Genomic DNA, 17,017 nt, shown 5'->3' on the forward strand with positions numbered 1-17,017 from the left:
TGAAAAGTGTTTGTGTCTGGCTGCCAGCGCTCTACAAACGCTGAAATCAGGGCCCAGTCAATGTGATGATTCATGATGTTAACTAGCCCACTCAAACCAGTACTATCAACTCGTCTACGCACATCATCGACCATAGCACTGTGCATCTCATGTAAATTTGAGCACCATTGCGTCCTAGCTTGACACTTTAACACGTCATGATCTTTTTGCGGCCCCATCCAAATTTGCGTGGCGATGTGACCTGGGAATGAGACTACCATCCTTGGGACCACCCGACATTTGAGCTTGAACAAGCCATGAAGTATCATTCGACGCTCGGATAACACGAATTTTACGAGTTCGGGAAGTACCGGCTCCAGTACTCTGAAATCAACCATCAACACCTCTCTTCAAGGTGACTCCAGACGACGTCTGGCCTTGCTCCCCCCTGCCTCCCCGGCGTCGAACAGATCTCAAACTCTCATCATCGTAAATCAAATCATTAATTTGATCCTCGTCCCACTCTTCCTCTTCCTCCTCCTCCTCCTCCTCCTTGTCCTCACCCTCACGTCCCTGAACCTCATCATCAACACATGCTCCATCAGCTATAGGAGCTGATGAACTCAGTCTCCTAGTCGAAGTAGTCACTGCACGGGTCTTGGTATGTCTCTCACCCGAGCCATCAATACGATCAAACGTCATTTTGAGCCTACCCAACTGTCGTCATAACCAAATGAACGAAATATTTACAATCAATAATAATAATAATAATGATAATAAAATAACTATAATAATCATAACTGTGAAAAAAAACAATAACAATCATAATATTAAATTTAAATTATTATTTTGTAAAATAACTATAATAAGATTCCTGAAATTCAGTGTAGTATATACAAGTATTAGTTCTTTCTTCAGAGTTTTGATGTCACTACTATCTTCTTTAATACAACTATACAAGTATTATAAGTTAGTACTAATGCATTGCTAACATTATTTAGGGGTTTTGGCTTGCAATAGGTTGTGAATGGCTTCTTTTGGCAAGGGAAACTTGTTTCAAGCCAAGGTGAAAAGCCTGATCATACAACCGCACTTGGTGTAAGAAATTACTGACTCAACCTATCCCTAAAAAACAAAGCTCTCATGACAATCCACTATGATATGTAGTATATATCACCAAAAGTTACAACAAAATTACATCTATATAAATGTAATATAATAATCATAATTTTAACTTGTGTAAAAAAATAATAATAATTTTAACAAAAAAAAAAAAAATGGTGGTTGCCCATTGTTATAACAATATTAGAATTAAATACATAATAATAAGCATAATTAACCAAATTAATACTCTTAAGTTATTTTTCCTAATCAAATTAAACCCTCTTTTGCTAGAGATGGAAAGCTAAGTTTTCAAGGAATGAAGCCAATTGCAGCCTTTGTTCTTATTTTCTTGCTTGCCTTGACATTAAAGGGGGTGGGTCCAAGAGTGGGAGAAGGATTCTTGTTCAGAAAGAAATGCGGTGTACTAGCAATGTAACTTGAATGTATATGTCTAGCTATGAAGAAAATCCACAACAATGAAGCTAGGAAGTACGACTATCTATATGTCTAGCTAGCTCCATGTACTAGCAATGTAACTTAATGTATGTTTCACAACCAAAACAGTATCTTTCCTATGTAATTATCCTAGATCAATTCAATCTAAATAAAGCTCGAAATTAAGAAAATAAATGGTGGTTGGCCATTGTTACCGGTGACCTGTGAACCTGTGACCACCGCCGTTGACCGGTTATGGTAGCCGTTTGCCGGTGATAGTCAACCGGTTTTCCACTCCGGTTAACGGCGACGGTCACAATCGCCGGTAACAATAATTCGAATTTTTTTTTAAAAAAAAAACAAAAATAAAAACAACCAACACGGCGGTAGCTAGTACCCAACCGGTTTGCCGCTGCCGTTAACCGGTTTCGATCGCCGGTAACCGCGGTTGGCCAATCGGTTTTACACGCCGGTTGCCGGCGAAAGGATTTTTAAAAAAAAAACAGAAAAAAATAAACTAACCTCTTTTTTCGAATTTCCGGCCATGAAAACACCACACCACCGCCGCCTAAAGCCGCCTTCCACTGATTGTGGTCACTAAGTGTGTGATTGTGGTGGTTGTTTAGAAAGAAAGTGGTGGGTGTGGTGTTTGATGGGGCAGTAAAAAATAAAAGGGTAAAAAATAAACTAAAAAAATAATTAGGGCTTAATAAGGGTAATAACGGCATTTTGCTTTAAATGAGGGCGGTTTTGATCATTTTGGATGGCGGTATTTAACACCCCCCATAAATAATCGTACTTGTTCAAAAGCCGAGGGTTGAGATTGCGGTTGGTTTTCCGACGAATCACCGTGATTATCATCCATTTCCGATAACTTTTCCGTTCGTGGTGGTGGTCAATCTATTAGTGGTGGTGGTCCGATGTAGGTAGTGACACGGTAATTGTAGTCAATTAATTAAAGTTAGAATTTTTTTTAAAATAATTGGGTAAATATTTATTAAGGGCAAGAAAGTCCCTTTACTTAAAATGATGGCGGTTTGATAAAAAACGTTGGCGGTATTTAGCAATCCACAAAAGTTACCCCCTCTTCATCATACTACTATACCCACCACCACCACCACCACCTCCTCCTCTTTTAACCACCAACTCCTTACCTCCGGTTTCACGATCTACACAGCTGCGGTAATGACAAGTAAGGACAAAGTAAAGTCGATCGCCAACGGAGAAAATGTTTTTTATTTTTTATTTTTTTAATTTGCGGCAAACGCCTAGATTTTTCGCACGTCCTAGGCTCAAACGTCTAGTTCTTGTGAGCAACCGTGTGGTTGTATGAAAAATCTGGGCGTTTGAGGTGAAACGCCTAGTTTTTTAGAATACCCTAGGCTGAAACGCCTAGTTTTTTCGAATAGCTAGGATGTTTCGAAAAAACTAGGCGTTTCAGCCTAGGGTATTCTAAAAAACTAGGCGTTTCCTGGGTTTTGAATTTTTTAAAAAAATTTATCGCGCCGTATCGATTTCATACGGTTTGACGAGCCTTCTACAAGCGTCTAAGGTTGTGTTTCTTGTATTTTGTCGTTGTCCATAAGATCTAACGAAATTGATTTTGCAAAATTTTAAAAATTTGTTTGATTTTGAAACTCACGGTGGTTTGGGTGGTTGTTCGATGAGTGTTGGTGGCCGTTGACCACTAGAGAGAACGGTAAAAAATTTTGTGTACAGTAAAAGTGTGAAATTGAGATAAAATTAATTATTTTTTATAATTATTATAAGGATAAATACGTAATTTTATTTTATTTTGCTGGCGTTAGTTAGATATTTGAGGGCAATATTTAACAACCCCCTGATGAAATTGATATTCATTTAAAAATTTTATTTATTTATTTATTATTTATTTTTTTTGTTATTGGGATATTCATTTAAAGTTGAAATTACCATAATTATTAGTATCTATATATCCATCGTCGGAACGAATGCTCATGTAATTAATTTTATAATTCCTTTGCTTAACAGGACATAGTTGTGTTTTCTTGGAAATAAGTTTGGAACTAACATCTTTTCGGGATTCGAATTACAACTATTGTGGGCATTTTACTAGTTATTTAAGAAATAAAAAATTAGGGCCTGTTCTGTTCAACTTAATTTCAGTTCAGCTCTAATCAATTCACTTTATAATTTTCTTCTCTCATAAACAATTCATTTCGATAAGCTCTATTCATTTCAATTCAGTTCAATTTAACCTTAATTAGTTCAATTAAGTTGTTTTCAGTAAATCAGAGCAGACCCTTAATCCCAAGAAATCACGTATGTCAATTGTATGCATAAGCCTTCACGCACTACAAACTTACATCTAAGATCCAATTTGCATACTTGATTTTATTGTTCAATCCCCAAAATTAAACAAAAAACTAATGTGTGGTAGATTAAAACCACTCCAAAGTCCAAACTATAGATATTTTTCACCTGGTACAGTCTTAGATCAATTATATCAAGTTCAATGTACATGTCTTAAAATTCGTATGCTATACTCTAGTCCAATTTTGAAACGATAAACAACCATAACTTGGCCTACTAATTTTGATAATTACCTTTGAAGACTGATTATATCGTCTAATTTGGGCAGCAATTTTTTGCATAGTTACCAAACACATCAATATCAATTAGTATTATATACTCCTAGATCATGGTACTCCATACCCAATATACTTAAATTAGTTTGCCTAAGTCTTACGTTTTTTTGTTTAAAATCTTGTGTTATTTTGTTGAAATAATACGGAGTATGTTATTTACTTATTTACTTCAATATCATGCATAAAAATAAATAAAAAAAAAATAAAAATAAAAAAACATGCATTCATAAAAATAACATATATATAAATTGAAATAATAAGAGCTTCACATCAAAATAATACGAATTTTATAAATCTAGAGTACAGCTTAAGGATCAATGTTAATTAAATAAAAAATTAAAAAAAAAAAAACCACATGCAAATATAAAATAACATATACTTGTTTTAAAATAACATGTATATAAATTAAAATAACTTAAAATTCATATTAAACTAACATAAATTTTATAAATCTGGAGTACCATGTACACGGTACCCCAGGAGTAGCATAGAATTTGCGCATCAATACATGAAAAGGTCAAAGCAATCATGGAGTGGGAAGAACCGAAAAATTTGAGGGAGCTTCGAGGTTTTTTGAGCCTCACCGGCTATTACCGGAAATTTGTGGCACATTATGCCCAAATTGCCGGACCACTAACAAGCCAATTGAAGAAAATAATTTTGGTTGGGGAAAGTGGCTGCCAAGGCCTTTACAGCCATCAAAACTGCCATAATTTCGCACCCGTGTTGGCAATGCCAAATTTTCAAAAAGAGTTTGTGATTGAAATCGATGCTTCCGGCTATAAGTTATGAGTGGTTATGATGCAATAAGGTAAACTGATATCGTATTTTAGTAAGCTCCTTGAGGCCTGAAATCAAGACTAATTTATCTACGAGAAAGAGTTAATGCCAATTAGTCTAGCGGTAATGAAGTAGAGACATTACATTCTTGGGAGACATTTTATAATCCGTACCGACCAACAAAGCTTGAGATTTTTGATACAACAACGAGAAGTTGGAAGCGTGTATCAAAAATGGATGAGGAAATTAATGGGTATGGATTTTGATATTCAATATAAACCCGGCTCTTCTAATAGAGTGGCGGATGCCTTATCAAGAAAGATCCAAGCTTTCATTATTACAAATTTATTGAAATTGTCATAACTTTTCACACAAATTTTCATTTGCAAAATAAAAACTGTCAGCTAATGCAAATATCACCATAACAACAAATGCATGTATCATAAACGAGTCTAGAGCATGAAAAGAAGTCAAAATTAAATAAATTACATTATAATTATTTATAAATTAACAAATTACATAACTACGTATACCCGTTTTTCCTCACTCTTCACTAACTATAATTCTCCAATGTAACTAATGTTTATGCTCTTATTTCCATAAATGAGAATGTATTGCTTTGGTTGTTTATATTTATCACAAATTTCGAAATAAATAAAAACATTAGATATTTAAAAAAATAATAGAGTGGTTGTATATAATAATAGCTTTTGTGCATAGATGACGACCAAGTGTTAGTGATTTAGAGACAGAAAACAGACTTCAAGATGATACAAAACCCTTCTTCACAGCAGCCCCAGCCATATTGATCATCTAACCATCCAATTCATCAAAATAATAATTCAATTCATCAAAATTTCATCCTATGAGAATTCATAAAGATGAATTTCTTACATAATTTTTCTTAAATAAACCTGGTCCACAATAACATTATTGTGGACCAAATTTATCACGTGACTTTAGTCACTCTCAGCAAAGCTATTTACTCTCCTCTCCTCTCCTATCTTTTCTTACATATTAATTGCTCCAAATTACCAAATTAATTATTTCCTTTATTTTCTCAATTAATCTGACACTTTCTCTCTCTTCCCTTCTTCCATTTTCTCTCTCCTCAACTCGAGTTCTTCAATGGCGAGAACCAGAGGAGGTGCTACATTTCAACGAAAACGCGACCTCCGTTCTTCTGCTACAAAAGTCGACGAACCACAACCTTCAGGTAATCTTCGTTTATATCTTTTTTCTGCAATATTTAGTTGATTAATTGTTGTTTTCTTTAATTGAAATTATTTGCATGAATTTTGTATGAATTTTTGTTTGAATTTTGTTTTGTAGTGAAGATTTAGGGTTTTGCGATGCTTGATTGTTATTTCGTTCAACTTTGATTGTTTTTTGTTTTCTGATTCAATTTTATTGATAATGTGTTGTTGTCGATGATTATTTGTGTAAATTTGAGCTGATTATTTGTTGTTTTTCTTTAATTGAAACTATTTGTATGAATTTTTGTTTGAATTTTGTTTTGTGGTGAAGATCTAGGGTTTTGCGATGTTCGATTTTTATTTTCTTTCAATTTTGATTGTTTCCTGTTTTCTCATTCAATTTTATTGTTAATGTGTTGTTCTCGATTAAGATTTGTGTAATTTTGAGCTGATTAATTGTTGTTTTTCTTTAATTGAATTATTTGCATGAATTTTGTTTCGTAGTGAAGACATAGGGTTTTGTGAGGTTCGATTCTTATTTTGTTCAATTTTGATTTTTTTTGTTTTCTCATTCAATTTTATTGATAATGTGTTGTTCATGATGATGATTTGTGCAATTTTGAGTTGACTAATTGTTATTTTCTACTTTATGATACATTTAAATGTTTTGGGATAGTAATTTTTATAGATTATATGTTTGTCTAATGTATCTAGTTAGAAGTTTAGAAAATAATGAGCATTAAACTAGCTAACTGTCACTTGATTGGTTCCTGTTAGTACTAACAAGTAACAATTTGTTAATTTGAATGTAACTTTGATAGCAATATGTTTCATGTATGATTTGTGAATTGTGCTTTATATTCAATAATAATAAAAATTGTCCAACTGATGAGGCCTTGGCTTATTAGGTAAAACTAAGGAATTGTGGATTCATGCTTAATGCTTGAAATTGTTTGAATAAAGTTTATGATATTATTCAATCATAATACTTGTTGAGTGCTTGTATCTTGTTCATGCTTTCTCTTTTACAAGGGAAGGGCGATTGAATGAGCTTGTATCTTGTATATTGTATCTTGTATTTTCTGGTCACTATTGTTTCAGTAAGGTTACTATAATATACATTTTTATTTCTTTTGTATACAAATGTTGCCAAAGGCTTGAAGAAGAATACTAGAGCTAAAAAGAAAAAGAATGTTGCAGAACAAGATGTTTCCAGATAGCTTCATGAGCATCAGGTTCCTGCAACTGGTTCACCTTCGTCTCGGCTAAAGAGAAATCGTGAAGATGAACCTGAACCTTGTGTTGAAGCTACTGCTCCTGTTCGTGTTAAGAGGCAAAGGATAAGAACGAATAAATCAACAGTTGAAGCTGGTGGTGATGTACCTACGTAAGTAACTTTGTTTACTTTGGAGTGTTCTCAAAAAATTAGATTCAACATGCATGTTTGTGTGACTGTGCATTATTATTTCTATTTTGCATATTGCGACCATTTAAAACTAAATGTAGGCCTTTGCAATTAGTTGACTTGATGTCTAACTTTACTAATGATCAAAAAATTTATGTGAATGAAATCGGCTTTGGAGGGTTGTTATCATTGAAGTTGAAAAGGAATCCTACTAGTATGTATAGGTGGCTAATTGATTGTTTTGACTGTGGTAGCTGCATGTTTTCAATAGACAATAGTAAGGAGTTTGTGGTCACTGAATATGATGTGTGTGATGTATTTTGCCTTCCTTTGAACCCTAATAATGTTGAGGAGATACCTCGATCTGCTAATAAAAGTAATCCTGATTTTGTTTTCAAACATAATTGGAGGTTGAATTTTGGGTTGGCAGATGAAAATGACCAAATTCCACTTAATTTGTTAGAGGATAGGATACCTACTTTAGATCAAGGTGGAGATGAGTTTAAGCAACTCTTTGTTATTGTAGGGAATAATTTCAAGCCTTTAAAATCCCACTAGCTTGAACCCCACTGTGATCATACACTAAAGTACGGTGGCGTCCAAAAGGGAAGAAGATAGAGCAAAAGAGTCGCCAACAAGTTTTTAAGGAACTTGTAAACCGTTCACGAGGTGAAGGTTACACCCCTTAACGATCCAAGAGATCGTCAACTCCATAAGGTCATGAACCAAATAAGGGTTCGGGGATGATGGTACAAATCCAACCTAAAAGAGATTGAACCTGCCCTAATAATAGGCCTCTACTCTATTCTGCTCGTATTCATGTGCGCTTTCTGATTAACATGCAATCAATAGGATTAACCCTAAACCTGTTTAATCTATGTTGGTTGAATTTAATGCACAAATAAATCTATTATTGGCGATCACTTGAATTATAATCATATTAACCCTAAACAAGATTATTAATTATCTTATTAAGCGTGATTGCAAATACCAATTCCCTTCAAACATACATAAAAGGTGATCAAGCAATAACAATATATAATATATATCAAGCAACATAATAAATAATAAACATCATTAATAATAATAATCATATCACAATCATCATCATAATCATAATCATGTTAAAGCATAGCAAGATCCCAGGCATGATACTAGGAATATCATAATAACAATCTAAGCATGATTTCTACATCATAATATCAATTAATCAATTAAAGTACTTACTTGGATGCCTCGTACCTCTTTCTAATTACAAAATACACACGTTAGTAACTTCAAGGAAAATAATAATCAAAACAATTAAATTAAATAATTTAAATAGAGATTTGGGACCAAACCCTCAGAAATTAAAACCTTTCACGTCTAGGGCGAAGGCAACTTCGAATATGGCTAAGTGTTTCTAGATCTTGTGAATGCGGAATTTTGTATGAAAAAGCAAGAAAGAAAGAATGCCAAAAGATTAAGAATTGAGAATTGATGAAAGAAAGATGATGAATAAAGAGAATTGGAGAATGTTGATGATTATTGATTGTAGATTGTAGAAAATTGATAATCGGTGATTGGAGATAATTGGTGATTGTTGATAATTGGTCCATGAAAACGGAGTTTTTGATACGATATTTATAAAGAAAATCGGCCAAAAAAGATAATTTATCAAAACAGAGTCTGAAGACCACAAAAACAACTTGGCGCCAGCCCTGGCTCATTGGCGCTAGGACCAGTGGCTAGCGCCAGGCGCCAATGGCTGGCGTCTGGCGCCAATCCTGGTTCCAGACGCCAAGGCCTGGGGTTGGACGCCAAACCGGCTTTTAACACGTTTTCGAAACTATGATAATTTTACCGTACTGGAAGATAAAATAATATAATTTCAGTCGAAAATGCTATTTAATCTAATTAAAACTCTAAAGAATCCTAATTGAATTAAAAATGATAAAACCTTCTAGAATGTTCTAGAAGACCAAAACCATTCCTAATTACATTAGGAATGATAAATCATATTAGGCCCTCCCCTAGATCATTGGGCCGTACTTAAAACTCAAACCGGGCCCAGTTTAGTAAATTGGCCATAAATTCCTCAATATTCATCGGAATTGGGCTTATAATATATCGTTGGAAAGGTCTTTGCAAGCCTCATCCAACTACACCACTATTGGACCCATATTATGGACCAACCAAACTGGATTGGCTGTTTTCTTAAAAATAAAGTTTTCAAAAACAGAGAGAAGAGAAAGGAAAAGAAATAAAACTTTCCGCAACACTAGACCTTTCCATACTTTCGTTTCATTCGATCATGATTCGACGTGAAAGGTACTCATCACTGGGTTTGGTTTTGGGGAGACACAAATGGGTGTCTACAGTTATGCATGCAGTATCCTCTTTTTTGGCTCCTACTTCTAACCGAACTGCTGATCTTAGGATTGCTAAGGCACTTGATGATGTTGGACAAATTAAAAATTTGAATTGGTGTAAATATGTTCTTGAAAAACTGTGTGAAGGTGTTAAAAGTTACCAAAAAGGAGAAATTCAAAACTGTTGTGGTTGTATTTTGATGTTGGAGATTATTTACTTTCATAGGTTGAAATTTAGGAATGTTGAATTAAGTACTTCTTTACCCTTAATTCAACATTGGAATGATGAGTTGATTAGGGACAGAATTAAGAAGGAAAAATTGTCGAAAAGTTTTGGGTCAGGGATTTTGCTCTGTGATGTGTATCCTGTTAGACGTAAGCTGAATTTTCAGGATGCTCCTGTGGGTACTACAGGGGGAAGTGTGGGAAATGTTGAAAATGTTAGGGAGGGTAATGATGTACCTGGTACAATACAGTTTAATCTCCCACCAGGTTCGATGTCAGATTAGGAGATCCATTCATCTGCTATTGATGTAAGGAATAGCTGACTTTTATTCTTTTATTTTTTTTAATTATTGGATTTGATTTAAATATTTATACATGATTTTTTTAATCTCTTTACAGCCTGTTCATGAACAATTTTTGTTCATGAAAAGAGATATGAATGTGATATCTTGTTTTTACAATGACAAGATAAAACAGATTCTTCTTTCACGCCGCAATGAGATCCACAATGCTCCTGGTATTAATGTGTCTCAGGATGATCTGTTTTTTTTTTTTTGGATCCTCAAGTTCAATCTGTGATTGATGAGATCTCTGAACTTTCTATTTGGGTGACAAAAATGCCCGAGGTGTTGGATCAAGTTTCTGCATTTGACCACAACAAGACAAATGAAGGGAGGGAGGAAATTAGGGGAACTTTACCTGTGATTGGCTTTGAAAATATTATTACAAATGGAGGGTCCAGGTGTTCGATTTCTTTTAATTGGAAATCTGATGAAAGGCTTATTGTTATTTCATACTTTTTGAAGTCAAATAACAAGGAAATGAAGCTATTGGATCCATTAGTCCTAGAGATTGTTGACTATTGCATTATCAATGATTCTTGTTTGCCTCCTAAGTAAGTAAGCTTTTGTTTGATTACATTGATTTTCTTTTATTTTTTTTATTTATTTATGAAACACTTTTTTAATTCTTATTTTATATTCTTTGACACAGTGAACTATTGGTATGCTTTCATGAAAATCATTTGATTCAAAGGCAAGAGTTCTATACATTAGGAGAGCCTTCTGAAATCATGAGCAGTAGTATTTTGGATTGCTGGGCGTTGCTTCTCAATGAAAATCAGAAATTTCTTAAGGATGGACCTCGAAAATTGTACTTTGGTTCTTCAATTAGTGTGAGTTGTTTAATTATTTCAATGTTTATACATGTTTTTACTTTTCACTTATTTTTTTATTTGTTTAAATGTAATGAAGGTTACAATAGTAGAAGCTGCCGGCAGTGATGACAATTCCCAACTAGTGGACAATGTATATCAAGAATTGGAGGAGTGGATGAAAATAGCTTGCAATAATTTTGATTTGTCAGAAGTGGAGCTGGTAATACTTTCTTTTTTTGATGCTATGATAATATAGTTCCTTTTTTTTATGTTGTAGTTACCTTTATTTAAATGAGAGTGCCTATTGTAAAATACTCTTAGAAAGTCTACATTATAAATTGTTTTGGTTTCTACTGGTACTTTTTATACAATTGTTTTGGTAGTTGTATTTTTTTTATGTTGTAGGTACCTTTATCCCAATTACAAATGATATGTGTTTTTTTTATTGCTAATTATGATATCTTTGTTGCAGATATTTTTACCTTGTCTTTGTGGCAATCACTATTGCTTATTTGTGGTGAATTTGACTGAAGGAAAAATTCAGTTTATTGATAATCTGAATTATGATGAGGATGGTCGTAACTTCTTGAAAAAGTTATCTAGTCTCTTGGTATTACTTTCTCACTCTTCCATATTTTCACTATTTTCTTATCTAAAGGTTTTGATAGTGAGTTTTAGTAATTAGGATTTGGACAAATTTTAAACTAGTTTACATGTTATAATGACTCTTAATAGATCATTTAATGTGACTGTGATCTGATTATATGATTTTTTTTGGTAGTGTGATATGATCAGTACCTTCTTTGATCAAAGACTTACTCAATCTAGAGCTATGGTTGACTATGCTTTGGAGTTTCCTACTTTGAATTGGAGATCTAGCAAAGATAATTCAGATTCTGGTGTTTATACTATAATGAGTATGCTTTTATTCAATGGAGCTGATGAGTTTAAATGTGAAATTTTAAAAACAGTTATGATTCTATTCCTTTTAAATTATTTCTTTTAATTAATACTACAATATCTTATATTTATTATATACTTTTTTAGGCTTCAAATAGGAAGATTCTCCGGGTTCAAATTGCTGCATCTTTATTGTTATCTGATATGAATGAAGCTAGATCAAATGTAATTGGTAAGGTGGCTGAATTCAAACCTGATAGGCAGCGTCTTTCAAAAGAGGTTGAAGAAAGAAGGAAGAAAGAGATTGATCAGAGGAAGAATAAGAAGAAGCAGACTGTAGACAAGAAGAAGAAAGGAAAGGCTTAAGATATCATAATTTTCTGAAACTAAGCAAGGAAAGGCTTAACATTGTGTAACTGATTTTTAAACTTAGTTGTTATCATAATTTTCTGAAACTAAGCAAAGTACTTTGAAGAATGTATAGCTAATTAGTATTCATTCAACTTCTGTGTAGGTTATTGAATGAAGAATGGAAAATTATTCATTTTGTGTAAACAAGCTTTTGCCAATATTTTATGAAAATGGTATATTGTTTGTTTAATTCAATTATTAAAGATCTCTGTTATCTTATGTCACTATATGTTAAAATAAAGTCACTATATTATTTATAAGGTCTTTGTTTGGTTTTAAAAGGTCACTTCATTACCATAGGTCACTATATGTTAAAGTAAAGTCACTATATTATTTATAAGGTCTTTGTTTGGTTTAAAAAGGTCACTTCATTACCATAGGTCACTATATGTTAAAATAAAGTCACTATATTATTTATAAGGTCTTTGTTTGGTAAAAAAAGGCCACTTCCTTTTCAATATTTTATAGTGTCAAAATTAAGGACTATGTTTTAAATTAATGGTAATTATCATAGGTCACTATATGTTAAAATAAAGTCACTATTTTATTAATAAGGTTACTATTCTAAATATAAAGGTAACTAAGTCAAAATTATGGACTATGTTAACTAATGGTAATAAACTAACAATATAAGGGTATTATATAAAGATTACTATATTAAAATAAAGATCACTATATTGTAAAAAAAGTTTACTATTCCAAGAAGTATATATCTCAAAATTAAAGGTTACTATGTTAATCATAAAAGATACTATATCATAATAATCAGTATTTAGTTTTAAGATTTGAGCATTTCATTTTCTTGATTTGTTATCTATTGATCACAGGAAACATTGAAACAGCTTTAACAACTAAAAGGAGCCTTCTGTGTAGGACAGCAAACTACCAATTAACAACAAGTTTAGAGAAAAAAGCTTTGTGTATAAGGTACTACAGTACTCATGTGATTTATTCCTTGTTTCTTTGAAAAGCAATAAGTACAATTAAGATCAAATCAAAAGACATTATACTATAACAAAGGACACTATGTCAATCATAAAAGACACTATATCATAAAAAAAGACACTATATCTTAAAAAAAAGAAACTATATAAGTATTTAAAAGATATAAAGTTTCCAAGAATGAAATTACAAATAAAAGGTAACCATGTAATAATTCAGGTACTATGATAAAAAATATTGTTCTTAAGATAAAATTTGATGTCTTAAGACTATCAGAGCATATACTTATTATTAATATTTGGTGTTTTGGCACCAAATTCTTTATGTTTCCTCCTCTTCCCTTTTTTCATGTAGTCATAGCTTCTTGGAATCCTTTTATTTGATTGGCCTCCTTTAGTTTTTGCACGAGCTGGGTCTAGTACTTGAACCACATTAGATGAAGTTGCTTCTGAATTCTCTTCTACACCTGTAGTGTTCTCAGAATGGTTGTCAGTTGACTTCATAGCAGAAATAATCTCATCAATTGCACTTGAATCTTTTGCATAGCTTTCTTCTAAGACTTTCCTTGCTTTTTCAAACTTGTGGCTCTTAAGGATTAAACTATAATACTTCCTCACCATGTGTAGCCTCCAGGGTGTAAAGTTGTTTAATGTCCCCTTCTTCCTTTGCTCTGCCTCAATACTCTCCCAAACTTTATCCTTAGCCACTTTAGTCCACCTGACAGATATGTATTGCTCTGGGATTTTTTCAACAGAATGCATGTGTAAGATTCTAAGGCTATGGAAGCATAACCAACCTGACTCTTCAAAATTCTTGCATGGACATTGAATTGTTTGGTTAACTGGATCATAAGTTACTGCTTGAGTTGTGCCATCTCTGCCTTCAAGGTACACTTGGTAAACCCTTTTGTCTCCATTAATGAATAGTAGTTTAGTTTGAGATCCAATGGCTAGGTTGAATTCTTCTTCAAAGTCCCTGAATAATGTATGTGTATAAACCTCAGCAGCATATTTTAGTAAGGCAGACATTGGATAGCTTGAAGTAGGAATTGATTTTATGCTATTGAACTCATAAAAATCCTCATTCCTTCTCCAAGTCTTCACTGTCTTCTGAAATATGTTGTAGAATTCTGTCAAACTTGTTTTCTTGTTTGCTTTGAATCCCACTGCATGATTTGTGCTCTCACTTCTCTGTGATGACAAGATTCCCGCCGAGAAAAAGTCCTTACTTAGAGCTGTTGACCACTTGTGCTTTAGTGAGTATAACATTTTGAACCAACTATTGTTTTTCAGTTTGTACTTTGTCATCATTGAATCCCAACATACTTCAAACTGAGCTTCATTAATACAACCACTCAAGCATTTCATGAAAGCAGCTTTGAATGTATCATCACTCTTCAAAACTCCAAATCTTGTTACAGCATTTTGAATCAAGTGCCATAGACATAATCTATGTCTAGTATTTGGAAATACCTGCACATTTTTATACAGTTACTATAGTTTCAAAATTGGTTATTGCATTTAAAATATAGGTAACTATATAATTTTAGTACAAACATATTTAGATGTAGTGGTATTCAAAAAGTTCATTCAAAATTAGAAATTACCTTTGGTATTGCTGCTGCCATGGCTGCATCTTGGTCTGTAAACAGTGATACAGGACATTTACCACCCATTGCCTTTTTGAAGGTCTCAAATAACCACACAAATGAATCTGTGGTCTCATCACCAATAAAAGAACAAGCAAACATAGTGTTCTTCCGGTGGTTGTTTATTCCTACAAAGGGTGCACAGATGAGGTTGTAACGATTAGTCCTATATGTAGTGTCAAATACAGTGACATCCCCATATATTTTATAATCTTCAAGCATCATGGAATCCCTCCAAAACAAGTTACAAACCCTTCCATCTGAATCCAACCTTACTCTGAAAAAGAAGTTAGGGTCCTCAGAATAAGCTTCCTGTAGTTTGTCACAAACTACTTGAGAATCTCCTCCTTCAATGGCCTTTATTTTCAATTTATAACAATAATTCATGTGGTCTTTCACTGTATGACCAATAGCATCTTCTCCACCAGCTTCATTTAACATGTAATTAAAGGATTCCATAGGTCTTAGTCCAGATTCTTGCATGGCCTCAATCACTTGCCCTTTAATTCCAGTCATTGCACGCTCTGAACGGTGGAAATGGTTCCATTGTGGCCTAGTGAGTGAATGATTGTGCACCAACACATGCTGAACTATCTCAAATTGCCCTTCCTCATTCAATTTTGCTATTATCAAAGCATTACAGTTTGTCCTTGTTATTGGAACTCTCCTACTTTGTCTTGTCTTTTTTGTAACTGAAGAACTTTCCTCTGTCAAGAGTTCTTCTGCAATTTTTTCCTTCTTTTTACCAGAATTTCTTAATCCTGCTGCAGAATATACAAAGAACTTTTTGGTGATGATATCTTTAGTTCCAATTTTGCTTGTTTGTTTTGCTTTTCTAACACTAAAACCAACTGCAGCAGCATGTTGACAATACAATTCATGTATTTCCGCAAGTGTTGCTCGAGTTTCTCCTACTAACCAACCACTAATCTCATCGTTATTACTTGCACCTGTTATTTTAAAAAATAGATCACTATACTATCACTAAAGGCAACTATGTTACTTAAAAGTGGCTTTGCATGTCAGAAAAGCTTTAACAAGCATCATATAAGTACAATGTATTTATTTTTAAAAATAGATCACTATACTATCACTAAAGGCAACTATATTACTTAAAAGTTGCTTAATTATGCATAATCGCTTAATTTTCAATCAACATAAATTACACTTAATCGCTTAACTTTCAATCATCATAAATTACGCATAACTGCTTAATTCACAATTACGCATAATTCAATCAACATAAATTACGCATAATTGCTTAATTTTCAATCAACATAAATATGCATAATCGCTCAATTCATAATTGCATAATATAATCGCCTAATTCAAATTATCAAATTAAAACCTAAATGTCTAATTTAATCTTCAAATCAAACAATTGCATAATCGTTTAATTCACATTATCAAATTCTAATATGAATTGCATATAAATATATCGTATAAATACCTTGAGGTTTCATTAGAGATTGATTTTCCTCATGAACTTCATTCTCATCCTCAGCTTCAATAATAGCTTGTTCTTCATCTTCAACAGCTTCGTTCAGATCGAAATTGATGACATTAATATCGAAGTTTTCTATAGTGTCCTGTATACTTCGATTTAGATCCATTTCAATTGATTGTATAGAAGAATTCTCCATGAAATTTGAAGAAATTGATTGATTAAGCAGAAAATAAAACCTAGAATTGAGTAGAATTAGAAGGAGAGAGATGAAAATTTGAGCTCTATTATAGTTGTTAATGGCGTCGAACTGTGAAGGAAATTAGTAGGTTGTGGCAGAAAAAATGGCTTGTGAAACAAGTCAGTGGCTGGACTGGGCTGTGAAATAAGTCAGTGAGATGGGCTGTTCAGTGG

The 17,017-nt window shown here is 33.0% G+C and overlaps 1 protein-coding gene across 1 annotated transcript; it reads right to left on the reverse strand.

Annotated features, from left to right (window-relative positions):
- Positions 1–13,783: 13,783 nt before the first annotated feature.
- LOC145627633 (protein FAR1-RELATED SEQUENCE 5-like) lies at positions 13,784–16,772 on the reverse strand. The gene is made up of 3 exons (XM_081679998.1): positions 16,610–16,772; positions 15,118–16,109; positions 13,784–14,983 (listed from the first exon to the last, which is right to left on the reverse strand). Exons 1-3 carry the CDS (start codon positions 16,770–16,772, stop codon positions 13,784–13,786), a joined length of 2,355 nt encoding a protein of 784 aa, XP_081536124.1.
- Positions 16,773–17,017: the final 245 nt, after the last annotated feature.

This window comes from Chenopodium album, chromosome 4 (assembly GCF_948465745.1).
Source record: "Chenopodium album chromosome 4, dcCheAlbu1.1, whole genome shotgun sequence".
Taxonomy (NCBI): domain Eukaryota; kingdom Viridiplantae; phylum Streptophyta; class Magnoliopsida; order Caryophyllales; family Amaranthaceae; genus Chenopodium; species Chenopodium album.